This window comes from Eptesicus fuscus, chromosome 4 (genome assembly GCF_027574615.1).
Source record: "Eptesicus fuscus isolate TK198812 chromosome 4, DD_ASM_mEF_20220401, whole genome shotgun sequence".
In the NCBI taxonomy this organism is placed as follows: Eukaryota; Metazoa; Chordata; class Mammalia; order Chiroptera; family Vespertilionidae; genus Eptesicus; species Eptesicus fuscus.
Window position 1 is genome coordinate 72,238,473 of NC_072476.1, and position 22,061 is coordinate 72,260,533.

The 22,061-nt window shown below is 47.2% G+C and overlaps 1 protein-coding gene across 1 annotated transcript; it reads right to left on the reverse strand.

The window, feature by feature from the left end:
• Nucleotides 1-1,314: 1,314 nt before the first annotated feature.
• F2R (coagulation factor II thrombin receptor) lies at nt 1,315-21,707 on the reverse strand. The gene is made up of 2 exons (XM_008161948.3): nt 21,317-21,707; nt 1,315-4,690 (listed from the first exon to the last, which is right to left on the reverse strand). The coding sequence occupies exons 1-2, from the start codon at nt 21,402-21,404 to the stop codon at nt 3,501-3,503; spliced, it is 1,278 nt and encodes a 425-aa protein (XP_008160170.2). The 5' UTR covers nt 21,405-21,707; the 3' UTR covers nt 1,315-3,500.
• Between the last annotated feature and the right edge of the window lie 354 nt (nt 21,708-22,061).

A 22,061-nucleotide genomic window follows, 5' to 3' on the forward strand; every position in this document is an offset into this window, starting at 1 on the left:
CATTGGAACATTTCTCCACGCAGCTCAGACTGCAGCTTACTTAATTGCAACTCCTTCATTAGAACACAATTAGGTTGATCCCTAGGCCCAGTAATTTTGAAAGGAGCAGCCACACCGCTTTGCCAATCTGCCAGGATCTTACTGTTGCTGACTGTGCTCCCCCTTCATTTTTACTCTGACATCTAGGTGGAGATTAGCTACTAGTGGAGGGTGCAGGCCTCAGAAAATTAAAAAGCTTGGTCACACACACTGCTTAACTTTTTCCACTTGTTTTCGGAACTCGGACTTCCTGAAGGACATGCCAATGTTTTCCTTAATTTCTTAAATTCAGAAGTATAACCTAAAATTTTCCACTTATAGAGTCAATAGCCAAATATTCCATTTCCTTAAAAGTACTATTTTTGACTTGGTGGGAAAAACAAACATTTTTGTGTTAACAAATTCCAAGTGTGTTTTTTTTTTTAAATGCACAGATATTTTGAAAACTAACAATAGAAGAGTTTAAAGGTCCCTTTCTGCTTAGAGTGGGGATCCTGTTTTGGTGAAGCTGGGAAACTTCCTTCATTATATCTACTCCTGAAGCATGTGTGGGGCCCAGGCCCCAGAAACGTATGCTGTGTTCCAAGAACTCTTATTTAGTTGAAATAATGTTCCTGTTGACTATGAATCTAGAAATACATTATCAGAAGTTTTATTGACTTTCAACTCTCATTTTGCTTAAAATTTCCCCTCCTTCCCTCTACCCCAGAGAGTGTTGATGGCAAAGGATCGTAACTCAAGGACATCCCTTTTTTGGGTCTCAATATATCATCCTGGCTCTGATATTTGTTTCTCTCTAGGAAGGAACTGCAGACTCTATCCTCTGTGCCTGTAACCTAAGAACTGGAACATATTATCAATGATATAACCTTGAATTTTCCTAAGGGATTAAAAAAAACAAAAAAGACCCAGAAAGCAAACCACCCAATGGCTTCGGTAGAAATTGTGCTCCCCCTTCTCCATGGTCCTTTATGGACCAAGTCACCCAGGTCCTCTGGACCTCTGGGTTTGGGTTAAGATCAGGAGCAATGGGAGGCACCAGTGAACAATCAGAGAATGGGGGTCAGGGTATTCCATCCTCCACCTGTGGTCCTGGGGTGGTAACAGCTTCCCCAACTGCTAGTCCCTGAGGAGCTTCACTAACCCGTTGGTGACTTAACCCAGTCTACACCTCTGCAAATCACCTCTTCATTAAACGCTCTTCAGCTAAACCTTTACACTGGCCTTCCTGCCAGGGCCCTGAAAGATACAATAAAAATTGGTTCCAAACAGGTACCAAGCAAACTTTTGTGTTTATTAATAAGGTTACACACATTTTTTAAAAAGAGAGAACATAAAAACAGTGACATAATATTTTACAAGTACAGACTGATAATAAAGTAGTGATGGTCATATTAAATCAGAGGAATTTTAACATATATATATATATATATATATATATATATATATATACTGAATAAACAATGACAGTAAATCTCCACTGAGTTGGATAAAATGAATATAGCAACTAAATTAATAAAATCAATGTTAGCTTCTACCTACAATACACTTTAATGTAAATTATTCTATGGCATTTGGAAATAGTTTGTTCTTTTAAGTAAGCATTTGCCTTGGAACTTTCTGTTTCTTGGTTTAAGATGCCAACATTTTTTTAATATGGAAAAAAAGATACATTTCAACCTAATTTTCAAATTATTTTGTCAAATCCATAAGGATTTTCTATACTTGATACTCATTATGGGGCAAAAAAAAAAATGCTTTTTAAATGATCTCATTAATTATTAAGAAAAGTGAATGAAAAATACAGAATAGGTTTGCTAGAATTGAAAGTCAATTTAATTTTCTTCTGTTATTTCTAATCAGACACAGACATAATTCTTTTTTAAAACCTGGTTTGGGTGATTTATTGAAAACATTTGTAAATAAACAGTGTCCATTTATATAGACTGAAGGACTTACTTACAAAAATACACTTCCTGTATGGTATTGTGTTTTCATCTCAAGTTATGACCACAGGAAGCAGTAATCCACATGTTCAAAGATTTTCAACTGACAGGCTGTGTGAAACTGGTTGGATGACATTTGGCTAAAAACACTTCTCTATATAACGACATACTTATTATACACAAATCACACTCTATGCCTGGTCTGCTTTCTTCTTCTTGAGGGGAGGACCTATTCTTATTCACCTCTATTGCCCAGCACCCATCAGAGTGCCGGAGCACATAATGGGTGTTCACGCTTGCTCATGGGTGCCTCCATCTGAGAATGGACCCTGCAGGGTAACTGCTGGAAGTGAACGTGCCTTCTTCCTGTTCTTAAAAGGATTGGGCAGAGAAGTGTTTCATATTCATTATCTCCCAGGATAGCACATCTTATTCTGCCAATTTCTACCAAACTCGGTCATTTATAGCCAACCCCTGAGGGGACCCCAGGAGAGTGGTGGTCCCGATCCCTGCGCTCCCTGGAAGGCTCAGCTGCAGGGTGTCTGGGCCGACCCTGCCATGTATGTACTGCCTGACGACCTCTATCCGGGGCCAACCTCAGGTCACTAGTGGGCCTATGCTCATTCTAGGTTTATATATACAATGTGTAAAACATCAAAAGTGCTACCCAGCCCTGGCCCGTTTGGCTCAGTGGATAGAGCGTCGGCCTGCGGACTGAAGGGTCCCAGGTTTGATTCCGGTCAAGGGCATATGCCCGGGTTGCGGGCTTGATCCTCAGTAGGGGGCATGCAGGAGGCAGCCGATCAATGATTCTCTCTCATCATTGATGTTTCTATCTCTCCCTCTCTCTTCCTCCCTGAAATCAATAAAAACATTTTTTTTAAAATGCTACCCATATCATGTTTCCATAAAGTACTCAAACTTTGATATGTTTAAAATGAAAAACAGTAGAACTTTTTCTACACAGATAGCACTCTTCTCTCTTAATAACTTAAAGCTGTTGAACAATTTAAAAATAAACTTATTTGCAAAAGCCATGTAAGTCCAAACTACAGAATCCATCACTATTGATGGACATCTTCAGATGCTCAAGGCTAACCTCCACCAGCCTAGACCTTGCATATTAAATCAGAGAATCAGAGTTTATTTTCATAATCTCTTGGGGGAAAACAGAGGGTTTCAAAGTGTCTGTTCTATATTGCATTGCAAGCGTGTGTATTATACATATATACACACACATATATGTAAGTCACCTGAATATTTCAAAAAGTAATATTCAGTTATTATTGTAGCATCGGCAATACTATCTTGGAATAACATTGTTTCCTATTCATGTTACCCTTTTCTGTTACTAATAAATATATATACCCTTAATGGCCCTCTTAAGGAGGCGGCATGCAAATCACACATTTATGGTTTAAGAGAGTAAATACTTTTTTTGGCAGGGACTAATAGAATCCTCAGGTTCTTTGTTTTTTTTAAATGTTTCTTGGTCATCCTCCAGCAGTGCCTTTCCTAGGTTAACAGCTTTTTGTAGATGCTGTTATTCAGGTTAGTAGAGCAGGTGTCCACTTTACTTGCCATCAACTGACCGCTGCTGCTACTGGGATCAGAACTTTCTTTGCAGCAGAAGATACTGTAGAGGTACCTCTGGCACTCAGAGGAGGCATAATAGTAAATCAAGGGGTCGATGCAACAGCTTATGCTGCTGACACAGACACAGAGGAGGTAGGCAAAGTAGGCAGCCTCTGTGCTGGGATTCTTGGAGAGGAACGCGTAATGCAGAATCAGGAGGACGTTTGTGGGTCCAAAGCAAACGATGAAGATGCAGAAAACAGCCGCGGACAGGAACAAAGCCCGGGTCTTCTTGCTCTGGGTGGCGACGGTAGACGAGCTGAGACACTGGATGATAGACACGTAACAGACTGTGGAAATGATCAGCGGCACAAAAAAGAAGACAGCAGAGAAGGCCGAGAAGTAATAGGCATAATAGCCTTCGAGCAGGGTTTCGTTGAGCACGTCATGACAGGTGGTGATGTTGAGCCCGGGCACCCGGGTGGTTTGCTCCTTGAGGAGAAGTGGCACCACCCCCGCGATGGCCATAGCCCAGATGACCATACAAGTGAAGGCCGCCCGCCCCATGGTGCGCCAGGAGAGGGCCTGCATGGGATACACCACGGCCAGAAACCGGTCAATGCTGATGACCGTCATGAGCATGATGGAAGCATACATGTTACAGTAAAATGCTGCAGTGACGAAGCGACACATCTCAGACCCAAACCTCCAGTCACTTCCGGAGAAGTAATAGCTGATCTTAAACGGGAGCACGGACACGAAGAGCACATCCGCCGTGGCCAGGTGCAGCATGTACACCACGGCCGGCTTCTTGATCTTCATCTTCACGACGAACACAGCGATGGCCATGATATTTAGAGGAAGGCTGATTATACACACGCCCGTGTAGACGGAGGGGATGAAGAGAGTCAGCCAGGCGCTGGTCAGATATCCCGAGGCATCTTTGGAGATGAACACAGGGGGTCGTTTTTGAAGAGGCCTGCTGTGATTGATGGAGCTTAAACCGTCTTCAGTGAACCCACTTCCATTTTTGTCCTCATAGTCGTCCAATGGGAAAGGCTCAAATCCCTCCTCGGAATTCCTGAGAAAAAACGACCGGGGACCCACAGTAGCATTTGTTGCTTTTAAATCTGAAAAATATTTTTTAAGTAAAAAAAGTTTAAAAGAGAATGAAGTAAAAAGGCTCAAGACACAAAGAGAGAGTGCATTTTACCGTTGCTTCTTGTTTTCTTATGAGGAGAGTGGGTGGGAAACAGCAGGTGATGCACAGATGGACTGCAGACTTTATCAGAGAATTAGCTAACTCAAAATACATTATGTTTTGACACAAGTGAACACTTTCAAAACTCTGCTCCTCAGAGGAACAGAGGTGAATGATACACTTTTCAAGATCTGGCCTGAGAACCTGACATGAAGGGAAAAAGTGATTTCTATACTATAGTAGCCACCCTCTAAATAAACGAATCATTTCCAGGCTATATGACTTCTCCTACCTCCACATGCTTTCACGAGTACGTTTTCTCCACTTAGTTTCTTCTTGAAACCCATCCCTCCCAATGGGAAATTACATTGAACATTGAGGCGACTTCTTAAAGGTTAAGGAGTGACAGGCAAGTTCAGAGTAGGACCAAGGGCTCCAATTGCCATGACCATTATCCATGTGACTGTAGTTTTCCTCTACTCTCTTTAGCTTGTTTACACAATAGAACGTCCCAAATCATTTCATCATATCTGGGCCCAAACCACTGTCACTCGGGTTATCTTCTAATATAACCACAAGGAGCCCCAGTTATCTTCTTGTCTCCTTCCTCAGTAGGTCAGTGGAGCAGCAGATGGTCTAGGCTGATGGCCTTCCTTGGCTTAGTTCCAGAATGCTACATGCATTGTGGCAGATGCCAGGCCAACCAGGCTCCGTGAGTATCAGCCAGAAGTCAAAATAAAGGCTCAGTTGCATGCTTCCTCCTTTTATAACTTTCTTCGACCAAAACCATCCATTTTAAATGTTCACCAAAGAAATGCAACTCTTAGCTGCTGGCATTCAACCAGCTTTTCTTTCCAATAGTCTTTGCTAAAATTCTGCCATTAAGGAGAGTCAGACAGAGAGCCTTTGTTGGTCTTGGGAAGCTGAGGAGTGGGGAGAGATACCACAGAGGAAAAAGGGCAGGGTCTCTGACATTGGCAGTGTTCACAACAAAGACTGGATTTGCAGGTCATCTATTACTGATGTTAGAAAATTTAAAAACTGGTTTGAAATGGGATAAATATAGTGGATTTTCAAACTTTTGGTTTTATTTTTCTGTGGTGGAACCTTCCTGCAGACAGAAACTTACACAAAGGCACAATGCTATAAAAGATAGTTCTGGCCTGGCCAGTGTGCCTCAGTGGTTGAGCATCGACCTATGAACCAGGAGGTCACAGTTTAATTCCCAGTCAGGTTACAAGACCAGGTTGTGAGCTTGATCCCCAGTAGGGGGCATGCAGGAGGCAGCCAATCAATGATTCTCACTCATCATTGATGTTTCTGTCTCTCTCTCCCTTTCCCTTCCTCTCTGAAAAAAAGAAAAGAGAGAGTTCTATGAGGTCCTACCAGGCCCAACCACCTCTTAAGAATAAAATTATAAACCCCTTCCTCCCTGAAATCAATGACCTAAAGACAATGAGGTTCACAGGATGGTGTTGGGGAGGGTAGAAATGAATGATATTGAAAGGATGACACCACTGGGTTTCTTGGTTTTACTGGTGGTTAGCTTGAGAGAAGGTCAAAGTCAGTGACATAAAGGATGGCTAAGACTCAGATAGGAAGCCCACAGTCCTTCTACCCTGATGAACCAAAGGACAGAGTTCAGGGCAACCATGGAAACTGAAAAGTGAGATGAGATTACCAGGGAGGGGCAGCCCTAAATTCCAATGTAATTTCTGCCTCAGGCTTTGGGTGACTCTTGAATGAACCATGCATGTGTTGGAAAGATAAGAGAACTTAGGTGCTGTTAGAGCTTTTTGTTCATGAGGAAGAGTCTGCAGTTTGAGTCCAAAGATATTAATTGTCTGCAAAAGTTAAACACCAAAATTCTTTGTGAGAATAAAACAAAATTCAGTCTTTACAGTATGACAATGTCTAGCACACAATCCAAAACCATTTGATATTTAAAAAAAAAATCAGAAACTATGACCCAGTCTTAAGAAAAAAAGATAATGAATGCAAACCAATCCCAAGATGACCCAAATGTTAAAATTGGCAGATAAGAATTTTAAAGGATGTATTGCAACTATGCTCAACGAAGTAAAGAAAAATATTTCATTGAAATAAATGAAAAAGTAGAAAATATCAGGAAAGAAATTAATAAATGGTTGCCCTAGCCCCATGGTCCGCGCGAGCCACATGCGGCTCTTTGGCCCCTTGAATGTGGCTCTTCCACAAAATACCACGGCCTGGGCGAGTCTATTTTGAAGAAGTGGCGTTAGAAGAAGTTTAAGTTTAAAAAATTTGGCTCTCAAAAGAAATTTCAATCATTGTACTGTTGATATTTGGCTCTGTTGACTAATGAGTTTGCCGACCACTGCCCTAGCCAGTTTGGCTCAGTGGATAGAGCTTCGACCTGTGGACTGAAGGATCCCAGGTTCGATTCTGGCCAAGGGCACATGCCCGGGTTGTGGGCTCAATCCCCAGTAGGGGGCGTGCAGGAGGCAGCTGATGAATGATTCTCTCTCATCATTGATGTTTCTATCTCTCTCTCCCTCTCCCTTCCTCTCTGAAATCAACAAATATATTTTTTTAAAAAAAGAAATTAATAAATGGAAATTCTAGAACCAGAAAATAAAATACAATAAATTGGCATATATGTCCAAAATAAAGAGTAAAGCTGGAGTAGTACCAGCTGAGAGATAGCAGCAGGACAGGGCCTGGCAGTAAGGGGTGGAGATCAAACTACCTCAGCAAGGTCATCAGGGGGCCCCTGAGGGTGAAGGGGTAGCGTTGTAGGAGATCTGTCACTGGGAAAGGACAAATGTCTCTAGTGATGAGCCTCTGAGTACACGTATGTCTCGATTAATCCTCAAGGGTAAGAAACCGGTCCTATTCATCTCTGAATCTCCAGCACCGGGTACATGGTAAGTGTTCCTTAAATTGGTTTTTAATTACAGATTTGCATTCTCATATTGGCTCTTTCAGGAGTCACTTACCCCTTCCGAACTCAGTCTTAGAACCATTAAATGATTCTAATACCTGCCTGGTCTACAAATATGAAACAGGACATGCATTCACTTTGCAAACTATAAAAATTAGTCAATGTAAGAAATTATTATCTTGCCCCACTCACTTGGATGTAGCTTGTTTTTGGACTCGCTCTCAATTATTTTACATTAAAATGGAATCCAGGTTGCTCTTCTCCCCTATTTAGCAATGCTCAGTTTTCTCCGTATGATAAGGGACATGAACAGGTTGCCAAGTGTGCAGTCCCAGCATTCAGAGCTGTAAATCAAATTTCAAACTCACAGCCTTTTCTAGCAGCATCACTTCCTTCCCTCTGCTGATGCACCTAACCTACTCTGTGTGCATCTTGACCCAGTCACACGGAGGTCTGACACGGGCACTGACGGCCCCCGGGGAATGGGAGGCTACCCTCAAGGTCAAGACAAATGTGTGGGAACTGAGAGAAAAGAATAAATGGATGTTGGCATTTTAGTACCACTAAGATATGTGTCCTTAAAAATACTGACCCAGAGGAACTGTAAAATAACACAGATCTCCTCTGCAGTTTTGGGAACCTGGCCAGATTAAGGACCTGTGTCGTGTGCGCAGGGTAAAAAAGTGCATGCATGTGCATGCACACACACACATGAACCAAGACACTACCTAGAGGAGTGATAAATTTGAAAACTACTGGATACTCATAACTAAGCTTCTTGGATACTATCACTTGGTCTGAAAATAAAACTATTAGGCTTTACTCTATACTTAGTGCTCTGGCAGTAAGTATTTGTTTTAAAAAACTCCTCCCCTGGCTAGGCCAACTTGGGCTCTCTGGTGTTTCTGACAAAATCACTAATAACCACTGAAACATGAAATTGCTGGGCTGGAGCCCCTTCAGAATGCAGAATCTGTTGATTAAATATTATTGCCCAAGGTGTCACCTTTTCTTGACATTATAGGTTTGATATTCTGAAAGCTTTTGTAGAATTAAAGAATGTCAGCAAAACTTTTTTGCTTGTTTAAGTATGTACCAGCATAAAAAAATAAATAAATAAAGCCGGCTCTCCCTCCCCTCCTTCTCCCCTCACAGGGTGTTACCTTTTCCTTTCTCTTCCTAAGCTCCAAGGGCCCTTTTTTGCCTCTGTAACTTGATTCCTCAGCCCATACGCAACTGGCTCACTCTCCCTACTTCTGTGACGTTGGAAATAAACTTTCTCTTTACAAAAACAAGAGAAGAACAAAACCAATTCCAGGTGACTAGATATATCCAACTAGCTCAAGGCCCTTAGGCTGAAATGGAAGTTGGGGAATCTCGCTTTTCCTCCGGTCCCAGCACCGCTCACAGGTCAAGAAGAAAGTGCCTGTCAGCACGCCGAAGGCTCCTGTAACTCAGCGGTGCTTTTCTTGTTAAGCTACGGTTTCACACAAAAAGCAGCCGCGTCCTAAAATCAATTCTCATACTTCTTGCTAAATTGCACTTCATTTAGCTTTCTCTGGAGTCATTTTGTTACTGAATGCAGCCCATTGCTATGCTTTTTCTGACTTGGACGGTCTGGCCTAGCGGCAGAGTGGTAATGAGATGCTCTTCCAGGGTCGCATGGATTCACACAGGCCAGCCTCCAGGGACACGCCGGCCTGGGTTCTGACGCAGAGCTCTGCCCGTGGGCTTTTTGGGAATTAACAAAGCAGAAGGCCCAGGACCTTGCCCACACAGAGCAGGACAGTTGTACCCTGCGCTTTTCCACAAGTGAATCAACACTACAAGCTAAAGAGAAATAAAACAGAGGATGATGAAAAAATAAAAGCAGCTCCATTTGGGGAAGGTCCCTGCACACATGACAGAAGTCCTTAATCTGGCTAGGTTCCCACGATAGCTCCACCGAGGGAAAACAGTGGCATTATTGGAATGCCACACAGCCTCAGCTGCAAACACACGCCATTTCCAATGAGAAGGACCAGTGCTCCTTAAAGAAATGGTTGGTCCCAGATCTGGAGTAGGAAATATACAAGATGAGCCTTGAACATCCTCAACAAATATTAGGATCAGGTCAGAAAGACTTTGGAGTCAATCTGACTGGACTCCCACTGGCCAAGGAGCGACAATCAACCATCAAAAGGATAATGGCGGAAATGCATCGAAACATTTGAAACGTGACAAATGCGTTGTGATCCATGCGTTCATAATGATACTCAAAGGAAAACAAAGCCCTTTTGGTCACCGTTGGGGGAAATTAGAGGACCCGGCCTGAAAACTGGTAAATAAGACAAGTTTCAAGCATTTATCCTGCCTTTTCTATCTAAACAATATTTCAGGGAAACCAAAAAGTCAGTAAAAGTTCTTCTTTATAAAATAATTCTAGTTCATAAACACAGATGCAATTACAGATTTAGAAAAGCATCATTTTGAAGCTCTTAGTGTAATAATGAATTTAGCTCAGTGATCATCAGTTCTTGCTAAAACTGCTAGGTGAAAGGGTGAAGAACTTTTGGCTGGATCAAGCTGACAATACCGAATCCACTGAGTAATGTTAAGATCCATACATACATACATACATACATACATACATAATACATAAATAAATAAATGAGAGAGAGACCCTGGAGGTGATGTAATAGGAAGTACAGAGCACCACTGCTGAGGTAGGCTTGCATAAACCATGCCTGCATTTGATTAGTTTCTAAATGTACCGGCCACATTTTAATAAAGTGCAGGGGACATATGAGCCTATTAAGCAATCCTACAGATGCAGCTGGCCAGATCCAGCATGTAGGAGAGTCCATAAGACATGACCCAGTTATTTGACAAATAAACAGCAATGAAAAGGGAGGAGAGGGGAAACAGTTACAGATTAAAAGAGATTTCAGAGACATATCAACCAAGTGCAGTAGAAGGCCTTGTTGGATCCTGACTCAAATAAGCCAACTGTAAAGAAGGTATTTATGAGACCATCAGTGAAAATTGAACATTGACTGAACAGTACATGATATTAGGAAATTGTTCAGTTTTGTGGGTGTTATAATAGTACTGTAGTGATGTGAAAAAAAGGAGGTAATATCTCTAAGACTATATACTGACATATTTATAGATGAAATGATATAATGTCTGGCATTTGCTTTAAAAATTGTCCAGTTTGTGGAGAAGAAAAGCAAGAGTATAGACAAACAAGATATGAACGGTAATTCTACTGTTTATTTTTGGGTATCTTTGAAAATTTCATAATAAAAAGTACATATAAAACCCAAACTTTTTTTTAGTTGTTGTTGTTGCATATTTACTTGCCACTGGAATCTAATGGTTTTTGCTTTCATTTTTCTTTTGTTTTGAAGGGGGAGAAGTTCTTGAACATTTGTGTGAACACAGTTTTACGTTTAGAGAATTTGATACCAACTCCTAAGGCTTCTCTGGGAATATGGAGGAACTGGTGTCTGAAAAACACTTAACATTTGTTGAGCACCTACTCTGTGCCTGGCACTTCACTTACCTTACCTCACGGAACGCTAACCTTTTTACATAAGCCTTATAACCCTCACTTTGTGGACAACATGGAGGCACAGAAAGGCTGAGTAACTCATCCAAAGTCACAGCTAGTAAGCGGAGGAGCCAGGATTTTAACGTCGATCTGCCTGGCTCCAAAGCTCATCTCTTTGAACCACACCACACTACCCAGTCTCTTTAAAAAACAAACAGCTTGTGAATTCAGGACCTCCTCCTAAAAGAGTACTATTTTCTTTTTAAGCATTTTACCCAACAAATGAACCTGCCCATCCTTTTAACAAGCAGGGAGTACGTGGCCCTGTGAATGTGTAACTTAAGTCAATGATGCCTACAGCTGTTGCTGGAGAATTAGGAGTCCTGTTGACCCTTGCTGCCCACTGACCACATACCAACAGCCCAGTCCTCACAGACAGGAGAGATGTCGCAGAGAGACATTCAAGAACAAAACAGAAAAACAAATCTTTAAAATATTGCTCAAGATGGAGTAGAAGCAAGCACAAGTAAGGGAACAAAAATCTCAGCTGTGGAAAAGGCAGAATTAAAGGAAGAAGTCGGTAAACACTGACCTCGGAGTTAAGAGGTTGCCATTATCAGAGGTTGCACCCTTCCCATCCCACATCCCACTCAGCTGCAAGCACAGGAACGCAAACCTAGGAGGAAGCTGGGAGAGGGGAGTTACAGGGAAGTGCAAAGTAAAGACAAAGGGAAAATGTAAATGCCATTGTACCCAAGGCCAGAGGGGGGTGCAAAGATGACAGAAGGGAAGTGTGGGGGGCCCTTGCCTGGAGCCTCCTGGAAGCCAGGGCCTGACACATGGGGGACCCAGGCACTATCTGGCCTCTCCAGGAACTACTCAGATTCCCCCGTGGTCCATATTACAGGTCCTGAGCTGCTCAGTGTCCTGGGAGTGTTGCTCTCTGCTCTCCAAAACCTCAGGTTAAAATGAAAACGAATTTACAGTAAACGCTGGCCATAATCACCATTTCCCCATGATACCAAGCTGTCTCCACCTCCAACTCCACCCAAGTCCTACTGCAGTTTGTAAACCTGAACTCAAGCAAATTAGGTTCTAGATATGATAGAAACAATCATTAACAACACTTCCTGGAAGAGAGAACTTTTCTCTCAAAGCAAACAAAGCCTTCCATTCTGCTAACTGGGGACAATTCATTGTACATGCTGTGCTAGGTTTTAAAAAATGGTAGAACGTGCCCTGGGTCTGGGAGAGGCCAAGCGTCCCTGGGTCCGGGTGAGACCATGTGTCCCTGGATCCGGGTGAGGCCTCGTGCACCTAGGCCCGGGTGAGCCCAAGTGGCCCTGGGTCTGGAAGAGGCCAAGCGTCCCTGGGTCCGGGTGAGACCATGTGTCCCTGGATCCGGGTGAGGCCTCGTGCACCTAGGCCCGGGTGAGCCCAAGTGGCCCTGGGTCTGGGAGAGGCCAAGCTTCCCTGGGTCCGGGTGAGACCATGTGTCCCTGGATCCGGGTGAGGCCTCGTGCACCTAGGCCCGGGTGAGCCCAAGTGGCCCTGGGTCAGGGAGAGGCCAAGCATCCCTGGGTCCGGGTGAGACCATGTGTCCCTGGATCCGGGTGAGGCCTCGTGCACCTAGGCCCGGGTGAGCCCAAGTGGCCCTGGGTCTGGGAGAGGCCAAGCATCCCTAGGTCCGGGTGAGACCATGTGTCCCTGGATCCGGGTGAGGCCTCGTGCACCTAGGCCCGGGTGAGCCCAAGTGGCCCTGGGTCTGGGAGAGGCCAAGCGTCCCTGGGTCCGGGTGAGACCATGTGTCCCTGGATCCGGGTGAGGCCTCGTGCACCTAGGCCCGGGTGAGCCCAAGTGGCCCTGGGTCTGGGAGATGCCAAGCTTCCCTGGGTCCGGGTGAGACCATGTGTCCCTGGATCCGGGTGAGGCCTCGTGCACCTAGGCCCGGGTGAGCCCAAGTGGCCCTGGGTCTGGGAGAGGCCAAGCGTCCCTCGGTCTGGGTGAGACCATGTGTCCCTGGATCCGGATGAGGCCTCGTGCACCTAGGCCCGGGTGAGCCCAAGTGGCCCTGGGTCTGGGAGAGGCCAAGCATCCCTGGGTCCGGGTGAGACCATGTGTCCCTGGATCCGGGTGAGGCCTCGTGCACCTAGGCCCGGGTGAGCCCAAGTGGCCCTGGGTCTGGGAGAGGCCAAGCGTCCCTGGGTCCGGGTGAGACCATGTGTCCCTGGATCCGGGTGAGGCCTCGTGCACCTAGGCCCGGGTGAGCCCAAGTGGCCCTGGGTCTGGGAGAGGCCAAGCGTCCTTGGGTCCGGGTGAGACCATGTGTCCCTGGATCCGGGTGAGGCCTCGTGCACCTAGGCCCGGGTGAGCCCAAGTGGCCCTGGGTCTGGGAGAGGCCAAGCATCCCTGGGTCCGGGTGAGACCATGTGTCCCTGGATCCGGGTGAGGCCTCGTGCACCTAGGCCCGGGTGAGCCCAAGTGGCCCTGGGTCTGGGAGAGGCCAAGCGTCCCTGGGTCCGGGTGAGACCATGTGTCCCTGGATCCGGGTGAGGCCTCGTGCACCTAGGCCCGGGTGAGCCCAAGTGGCCCTGGGTCTGGGAGAGGCCAAGCGTCCCTGGGTCCGGGTGAGACCATGTGTCCCTGGATCCGGGTGAGGCCTCGTGCACCTAGGCCCGGGTGAGCCCAAGTGGCCCTGGGTCTGGGAGAGGCCAAGCATCCCTGGGTCCGGGTGAGACCATGTGTCCCTGGATCCGGGTGAGGCCTCGTGCACCTAGGCCCGGGTGAGCCCAAGTGGCCCTGGGTCTGGGAGAGGCCAAGCATCCCTGGGTCCGGGTGAGACCATGTGTCCCTGGATCCGGGTGAGGCCTCGTGCACCTAGGCCCGGGTGAGCCCAAGTGGCCCTGGGTCTGGGAGAGGCCAAGCGTCCCTGGGTCCGGGTGTGACCATGTGTCCCTGGATCCGGATGAGGCCTCGTGCACCTAGGCCCGGGTGAGGCCACGTGCCCCTGGGTCTGGGAGAGGCTAAGCGTCCCTGGGTCCGGGTGAGACCATGTGTCCCTGGATCCGGATGAGGCCTCGTGCACCTAGGCCCGGGTGAGCCCAAGTGGCCCTGGGTCTGGGAGAGGCCAAGCGTCCCTGGATACGGGTGAAGCCAGATCCTGGGTCCGGGTGAGGCCGTGCGCCCCTGGATCCATCCGGGTGAGGCTGGGTCCCAGGCCCGGGTGAGACTACGTGCCCCTTGGGTATGGGTGAGGCCACGTGCCCCTTAGTCCGGGTGACGCCGTGCCCCTGGGTTCTGCCGAGACCAAACCAGAGGGAGTCGGACCTCCATTACCACCATTTGTCCACCATCCAGAGCTGAGGGGTCAGTGCTGACATGTACACATAAGGAACTACTGGACATTGAAATTGGGTCTCAAAAGAACTGTTGGTCCAGGGGGAAGCTCGCTACAGATTGATTCATTTGCCTGTCAGCATAAATATTATTGCTCGTCTCACATTCAGTTCTTATTAGTATATATCTAGTGACATATGATCTCGCTCATCTAGGGGAAATGATGAACAACATAGACTGAGGAACAAGAACAGAACCAGAAGCAAGGAGGCATCGATCGGACTATCGGGCCTCAGAGGGAGGATAGGGGAGGGTCGGGGGAGGGGGGGGGGGAGGGGGAGAGTTCAACCAAAGGACCTGTATGCATGCATATAAGCCTATCCAACGGTTAAGTTCAACAGGGGATTGGGGCATGCGTGGGGAGAGGGGTGGGATAGGAATGGGGGGATGAGACAAATATGTGACACCTTAATCAATAAAGAAATTAAAAAAAAAAAAAGAAAAAAAAAAAAAGAACAAAAACTTAAAAAAAAAAAAATAAAAAAAAATAAAAAATGGTAGAGTCCTAGCCAGTTTGGCTCAGTGGATAGAGCTTCGGCCCTCAGACTGAAGGGTCTTGGATTCTGGTCCAGGGCTCGTACCTTGGTTGCAGGCTCAGTCCCAGGCTCTGGTTGGGGAGCGAGTGGGAGGCAACCAATTGATGTGTCTCTCTCATATCAATGTTTCTCTCTGTCTCTCTCCTTCCCTTCCATTCTCTCTAAAAAAATCAATGGAAAAATATTTTTGGGTGAGGATTAATAATAAGAAAAAAAAGATGGTAGAAACTTCACAGTGGTTATGAAATCAATTTACAGGGTTGTAACAAGCACTTTAAAAAATAGAACAGTGTGTGCCCTAACCGGTTTGGCTCAGTGGATAGAGTGTCATCCTGTGGACTCAAGGGTCCCAGGTTCGATTCTGGTCAAAGGCATGGACCTTGGTTGCGGGCACATCGCCAGTAGGGAGTGTGCAGGAGGCAGCTGATCGATGTTTCTAACTCTCTATCCCTCTCCCTTCCTCTCTGTAAAAAATCAATAAAACATATTTTTTTTAAAAAAAATAGAACAGTGTGGGAAATATCGGGTTCCACAGCATGTGGTCAAGTTGAGCATTTTCGGTAAAACTTTTGTTTCCTATCTGTATATACACTATGATTGTCCATGCATGTTTATTGAACACACACACACACACACACACACACACAGCTATTGTGTCGCAACAAAAAGTGTATTTCTTACAGTTCTTACTGGTGTTTAGCAAAAAAAGTAAATACTGGAAAACACTCCTCTATAATAATTTAATATCTGCCTTCTAATTCATCACAAACTTGAAATATAGATTATGTAGTGTCTAAATAAATTTCCTAAAGCTAAATAAGTTTGTTTTCAAGTGCAAATTGCAGATTATTCCTGTTATTTAAAAAGGCAGGCCGAAACCGGTTTGGCTCTGTGGATAGAGCATTGGTCTGCGGACTGAAGAGTCCCGGGTTCGATTCCAGTCAAGGGCATGTGCATTGGTTGCGGGCACATCCCCGGTGGGGGGTGTGCAGGAGGCAGCTGGTTGATGTTTCTCTCTCATCGATGTTTCTGGCTTTTTGTCCCTCTCCCTTCCTCTCTGTAAAAAATCAATAAAATATATTTTTTTAAAAAAAGGCAGGTTCTTTGGAAAGCAAATAAAGAATGTGCAAAGGCCCGTGATGGCCTTTTGTGGTAAACTTCACTGGGAACCTTGGGATGGAGGGGAAGGAGGTAACTGCAGTGCGTTTCTCCACCTACATCCAAGGTCAATGGGAGAGGATATTTGGGGGAAGTAGAAGCTCAGATCCAGAAATAACAACCTGAGCCTACAGAGACAGCTATTTACTCTGCTGGTCTGAGACCAGGCGTAGGGAATGTCCGGCCCGCGGGCCGTATAAGGCCCAAGAAATCATTTGGTCTGGCCCTGCTAAGGCATTAGGGTGAGTTAATTAAATGTCTGACCAAAATAGCGGATTAATTTTTAAGTTGGTAAATTTGTAGGGCCCACAAATGATGTTGTAAATATCCAAATGGCCCTTGGCAGAAAAAAGGTACCCCAGCCCTGGTAGGCCTAAGCAAGAGAGGGCAAAAGGCAGAATGAAAGAAACCACAAAATAGGAAAAACAAAACAAAACCAAACCCAGAAAACTCTGAATGTTTAAACTGTGGACTCCTCAATCCCAGCATCACGGTCAAAAATAAATAAACTAAGGCCGTGGTTCCTAATGACTCTCCTAGGAGTCTTTGTGAGTACCCAGGAGCTGAGGGGGGCCCAGGCTCTCAGGAAAACTAGTTAAAGGGTAGTTCCCCAGACACAAAAGGCCACGCACTGTATGAATCCATTTATATGAAACATGGAGCGGAGGGAAAAACCCTCAGGGATAAACAGCAATTGGGTGGTTGCTAGGGAGAGGGAAAATGAGGGCTGAGTGCTTGATGGGGACAGGGTTTCCTTTTGGGGTGATGAAAATGGTTTGGAACTAGACAGAGGTGATAGTTGCATAACATTATGCATAAACACCACAACATTGTACACTTAAAAATGGTTAATTTTATGCTATGTAAATTTTACCTCGATTTAAAAAAGAAAGAAAAAGAGAAAGAAAGAGAGAATTTCAAGGGGAAAAAAGGGATGTGTGTCCAACATGAGGAGTAGGAAGATTAGGAGCCCAGGGTGCTGGTGACTCCATTGTCTCCATGGAACTCCTGCTCCAGGCTCCACTGAGTTCCAGTCTGTGAGGGTGACAAGGGGTGAGCTGACTGAGGGAGGAGGGGGAGGGGCACAGGGAAGGAGACTGGACAGAAGCACTTTGGAAAAGAAGCAGATTCAGAGCTGCTGAAAAGCTGTAAGTTAGGGTCACAGCACACTGCTCCCTCTATTTATTTATTAAAAAATATATATTTTTTATTGATTTCAGAGAGGAAGGGAGAGGGAGAGAGAGTTAGATACATCAATGATGAGAGAGAATCACATTGACTGGCTGCCTCCTGCACACCCCCTACTGGGGATCGAGCCTGTAACCCGGGAATGTGCCCTTGACCAGAATCAAACCTGGGACCCTTCAGTCCAGAGGCTTATGCTCTATCCACAGAGCAAAACCGGCTAGGGCCACACTGCTCCTTTTAGATGTAAAAAACTGAGAAATGCTGAATTAGAAAGATGGAGGGGTAGAACGGTGACCAGCAGAGACAACATGAGAATATTCCTGACAAAGGGATAGGAATGCCTCAAAAATGCTCTCACACCAAGGAAGAGCGAACAAATTAGGAGAGAACCTACTATTTTAATATGTCCTATAAAAATAAAGCCAAAACCACCAAGGAGTGAATGAATGAATTTGAGGGAGAAGGAAGGAAAAAAGGGAGAGAGGGAAGGAAGAATTTAGATAAATATTAGAGAATTACTTGCTGGTTAATGAGAAATTTGACTTTCAGAGGTTTCTGGTCTACTTTAAGCAGAATCACTATGGGTTTCTGTGTCTTTTTTTTTTCTTTTTTTTTTTTTTTTTTGAGAGAGAGAGAGAGGGAACAGCATGTGCCCTGACCAGGAGTCAAACTGTTGCAAACCAGTGACCCTTTGGTGCATGGGACAATCTTAACCAACTGAGCTACACTGGCCAGGGCCAGTTTTGTGTCTTTTGTTTGGGCTTAAGACCACAATCTCTCAGTAACAGTCAATTAATTAGTATATTCATGCTAGGGATCTATTTGTAGCCTGTTTTATCATCTGTTTTTTAAGGCAAATGTCAGGATTCCGCAGTCCGAGCATAAATGTTTACTAAACACCTCCATGTGCTAGGCCTGGTCTACCAAGTCAATGGGGCACAGTCTTTGCCTTCTAGGGGGACTGGGGAGCACAGTGGAGTTACTTCTCTATTGGAAGAGGGGCTTCTGGTCTGAAAAGCTTCCTCTCTAGAGGGGGTGGTAGAGAAAGCTTGCATTTACGAGAGGCCTGTGGTCAAATCCCAGTTCCACTTCTAACTAGACGTGTGACTTAACCATTCTGGGTCTCAGTTTCTTTACCTGTAGAATGGGGATGACACTGATTCAAAGGGTTGTTATGAGGAATAAATAAGGTAGGATATGTAATGTACCTAAGCAAGTGAGGGCTGTAATGGGTTCTTGATATAAGGTAGCTGTTTTAAATTAAATGTGAACATGTGGGGAGGGCATTCTGGCCAGAGGGAGTGGCAGGAGAGCAGAAGCCATAGAAAGCATAGCTCTTGGGGAAGGAACTAGAAAGGGGGCTGGATGAAGTGCAGGTAATATAATAGGTAGGTAATAGGAGAGGATCTGTAATAAGGCTGGGCAGAGGCTGGGGCCCATTCTGCAAGGGGAGGGGGCCTCACGCTGGGCTAAGAAATTGGGTTTGACCCTGTGGGCAGGAGGGCAGCAAGTGGAATCTCCCACCCAATCCCCTCTGCTACAGTCACCGTTAGTCATTCTTGAATCTTTTCATCCTTATAAAATTTACAAACATCACCTCTTGGACACTGGTCCTCTTTGATGAAGGCAAGTCATCTCGCTTAACTTGTCTGGACAAAGGAATGTAAACTGGTTGGTTGTGAACTTAAGTATTTCTCAGTAAATATCTGCTGAGTGAACATCTGTTCCAGGCTCCATGGGGATAAATGGCAGTTCATGATCTTAGCCAGGGAGATGACTGACCCACAGTGACAGTGCAGGAAATGCCAAAAGGAGTGGGGACAAAAAGTGGGACCGTGGTTCGGCAAGGCTCAAACTGGTGAGCAGAGCCAGCCCGGGGGGCAGGGAGGGGGCGGGGGAGGGTCCTATTCCTATGGCTGGGGTCTCACAGAGCTGCCTATGACAGGTATTGTTTAGAATTGCCAATGTACAGAGAGGATAAAAGGCAGACCTTTAGTGATTTCAAACTCTCTAAAGTCAAGGCCCCACTGATTGCCTGCGCCCAGGGCCCTGTCTTCCATTTGGAACTTTCGAACACTGTCTCTGAGCCTTCGTTACAGAATTGGCAAATGGGGATAAACTCCCACCTAACAGTGTGCGCTGAGAAGGTGAAGTGAGATAATGTGACGTAAAAATGCCTCCTGGCCCCGGGGTGGGACACAGAATATGGCACTTAACATGTGTTCCTCTTCTTCTGTCATCCCCCTTTCTTCCTTTCCTCCCCAAATGGTTCCAGATCGAGGAGATAACTCAGCCGATGTTTGTTTGGTTATCTTTCTGTCTACATCAGCACGGGGCATCTTATTGGCATGCGCCATCTGAGCTGACGAGAAAGCAAGAGGCACGGCAGAAACAGCAGCCTTCCCTTCCCTCCCTCACAGGCCAAACATCTCCCACCCTAAGGAAAGGGGACTAAGCTGGATGCACCGTCCAAATCTCCAACAAGAATGTGTATTCTTAAGAGCCTGTCCCAAAATAAAACTACAAAGCGCCACCTGGCATCACACATCAGCATAGACAATTTTTCAGCTCGCACTGTTTCCCCAAACACTCCAAGAGATCATGCTCATGCTCTCCACAGGTGGGCCGGCCAGTTGCTGCAAAACGTTGGGCTCCTGCCTGGGACTCACCCCAATATGACTCTGAGCAAAGACAGAGAGCGGAGAAAATGCTGTCACCTCTTAATCGTGATGCCGCTACACGGTGTCTAGTGTGGAAACAATGAGTGCACACTCTTTCACAGATAACGAGCAAACCAGCTAGAATTGGTTTGTGCATGAAGAAAAGTGGCTGAAAGCGTATACAGCACTATTACTATAAAGACATGACAACGTCTTTTTCCCCCCCCCTCACTTTGTAACTAGTGTCTTTACAGGCTACAACTTCTCCGCCCTGCTTTTTTAGGGGGAAGAGGTTGGAAAATACTTTATCTGGTCAAGTGGCCAGATACTTAAAAACACACTCCTCCTGGCAAATGTATTCTAGTGAGCAACCTCCACCTTGAGCAGACCAGAAACCGAACTACTGAGATTCCACGGTGTCCGACAGAGCCGAGTTTGGATCTCTTTCCTCCGCTCACCCGGGGACTGGGTTCTTAGGTAACAAACCAGCCCACCTGGACGCCAGCTCCTTCAGCGCACACCAGGCCCGCGCCAGGGGCTGCTGGTCCTGACTTTCTACTAAACGTGCCAAGGGCCTGAGCTTTTCTCCACACCATTTTCCTCACCTGCAAAACGTTCAAGAAAAACAATTCCAACAAAACTAAACGTCAGCGGGAGCGGGTCTCCACTTGATACTGAAAAGGCTAGAACGTTTATTGGGGCAACGTGAGACTTTCTTTTGGGTGCGGTCCTGGGAGAAACACTGAGGACAAATGCACTGAAGCAGCGCAAGCTTCCCCAGGACAATCGGCCCCCTGCTCCTCCCGTACCCAGGACCCAGTTCGCAGGCCGGTGCGCCCTCCAAAACCCAGTGCAAAGGGGCTGCAGCTGAGCCCGCGAAGCGGGGTGGGTGGATGGGCATGTCCCCCCCCTCCCCCCCCCCCCCCCGGATAAGACGGGGGAGAATCTGGACCTCAGCCCAAACGCCTGCTTGGCTTCTGAAGGAAACTGAGGCTGAGGGTGCAGTGGGGACACCCCCCTGTAGGAGATGGCGCCACCTGTACCCACTTGGTCTCCCGGCAGCGTCCCGCCGCCCGCCCTCCCCAGGCCCGAGGAGGTGCCGGGCTGCGTGGCCCGAGGCGGGCAGGAGGACACCCCCAAGCCCCCGGGCAGCTCTCACCTGGCTTGCGGCCTGGAGCGCGGGCCGACAGCAGGGGGCCGCACAGACTCAGCCCCGCCGCCACGAGCAGCAGCCGCCGCGGCCCCATTGTCCGAGGCTCGGCGCGCACCGCGGCGCGCTCCGGAGACCGTCCCGCCTCCCGGGGCTCAAGCTCCGCGCTCTCCCTCCTCCCGCCCGGTCCAGCCGCGCGAGGTGCGGTGCGGTGCGGGCGGCCGGCAGAACGCTCGCCGCGGGTGAGACGAGGAGGCTCGGCGTCGCCCCGCTGCTCGGTCGGCGGGTCCGTGGCACTAAGAGGGCGCGGGGCGCGGAGGGGCGGGGCGCGGGCGCCGAGCTGCGCGAGAGGGAAGGGCGCCCCCCGGCGCCGAGCGTGCGCCTCGACGTGGTCGTCGGACCCGGCTTCTCACGCTTCTCACGGGTGGCTCCGCCGCTGCCCAGCTGCCCCTGGCGCCGGGCGACCCCGAGCCCTATCGCGCCGGCCCCCCCTCCCCAAGTCCCGCCCCGCGGTGCCGGGAGCCGGGTCTCCCCCGCCCGCCCCGCCCCGGGCTGCCGGCCACTGCCCGACGGGGGGAACCAAACGAGACATTTTTTCCTTTGGGAGCCTTTGACTCGCGAAAAAATCAGTGACTCAGTCTGGTGGGGCCTTGGAAGTGGGCCCCGCGGCCTGGGCGGCTGCCCCTGGGTCTCCCCTTCCCCTCCGGGGAGCAGAGCCGCGCGCCCCGCCCCGCGAGGGGTCAGGAATGCGCCC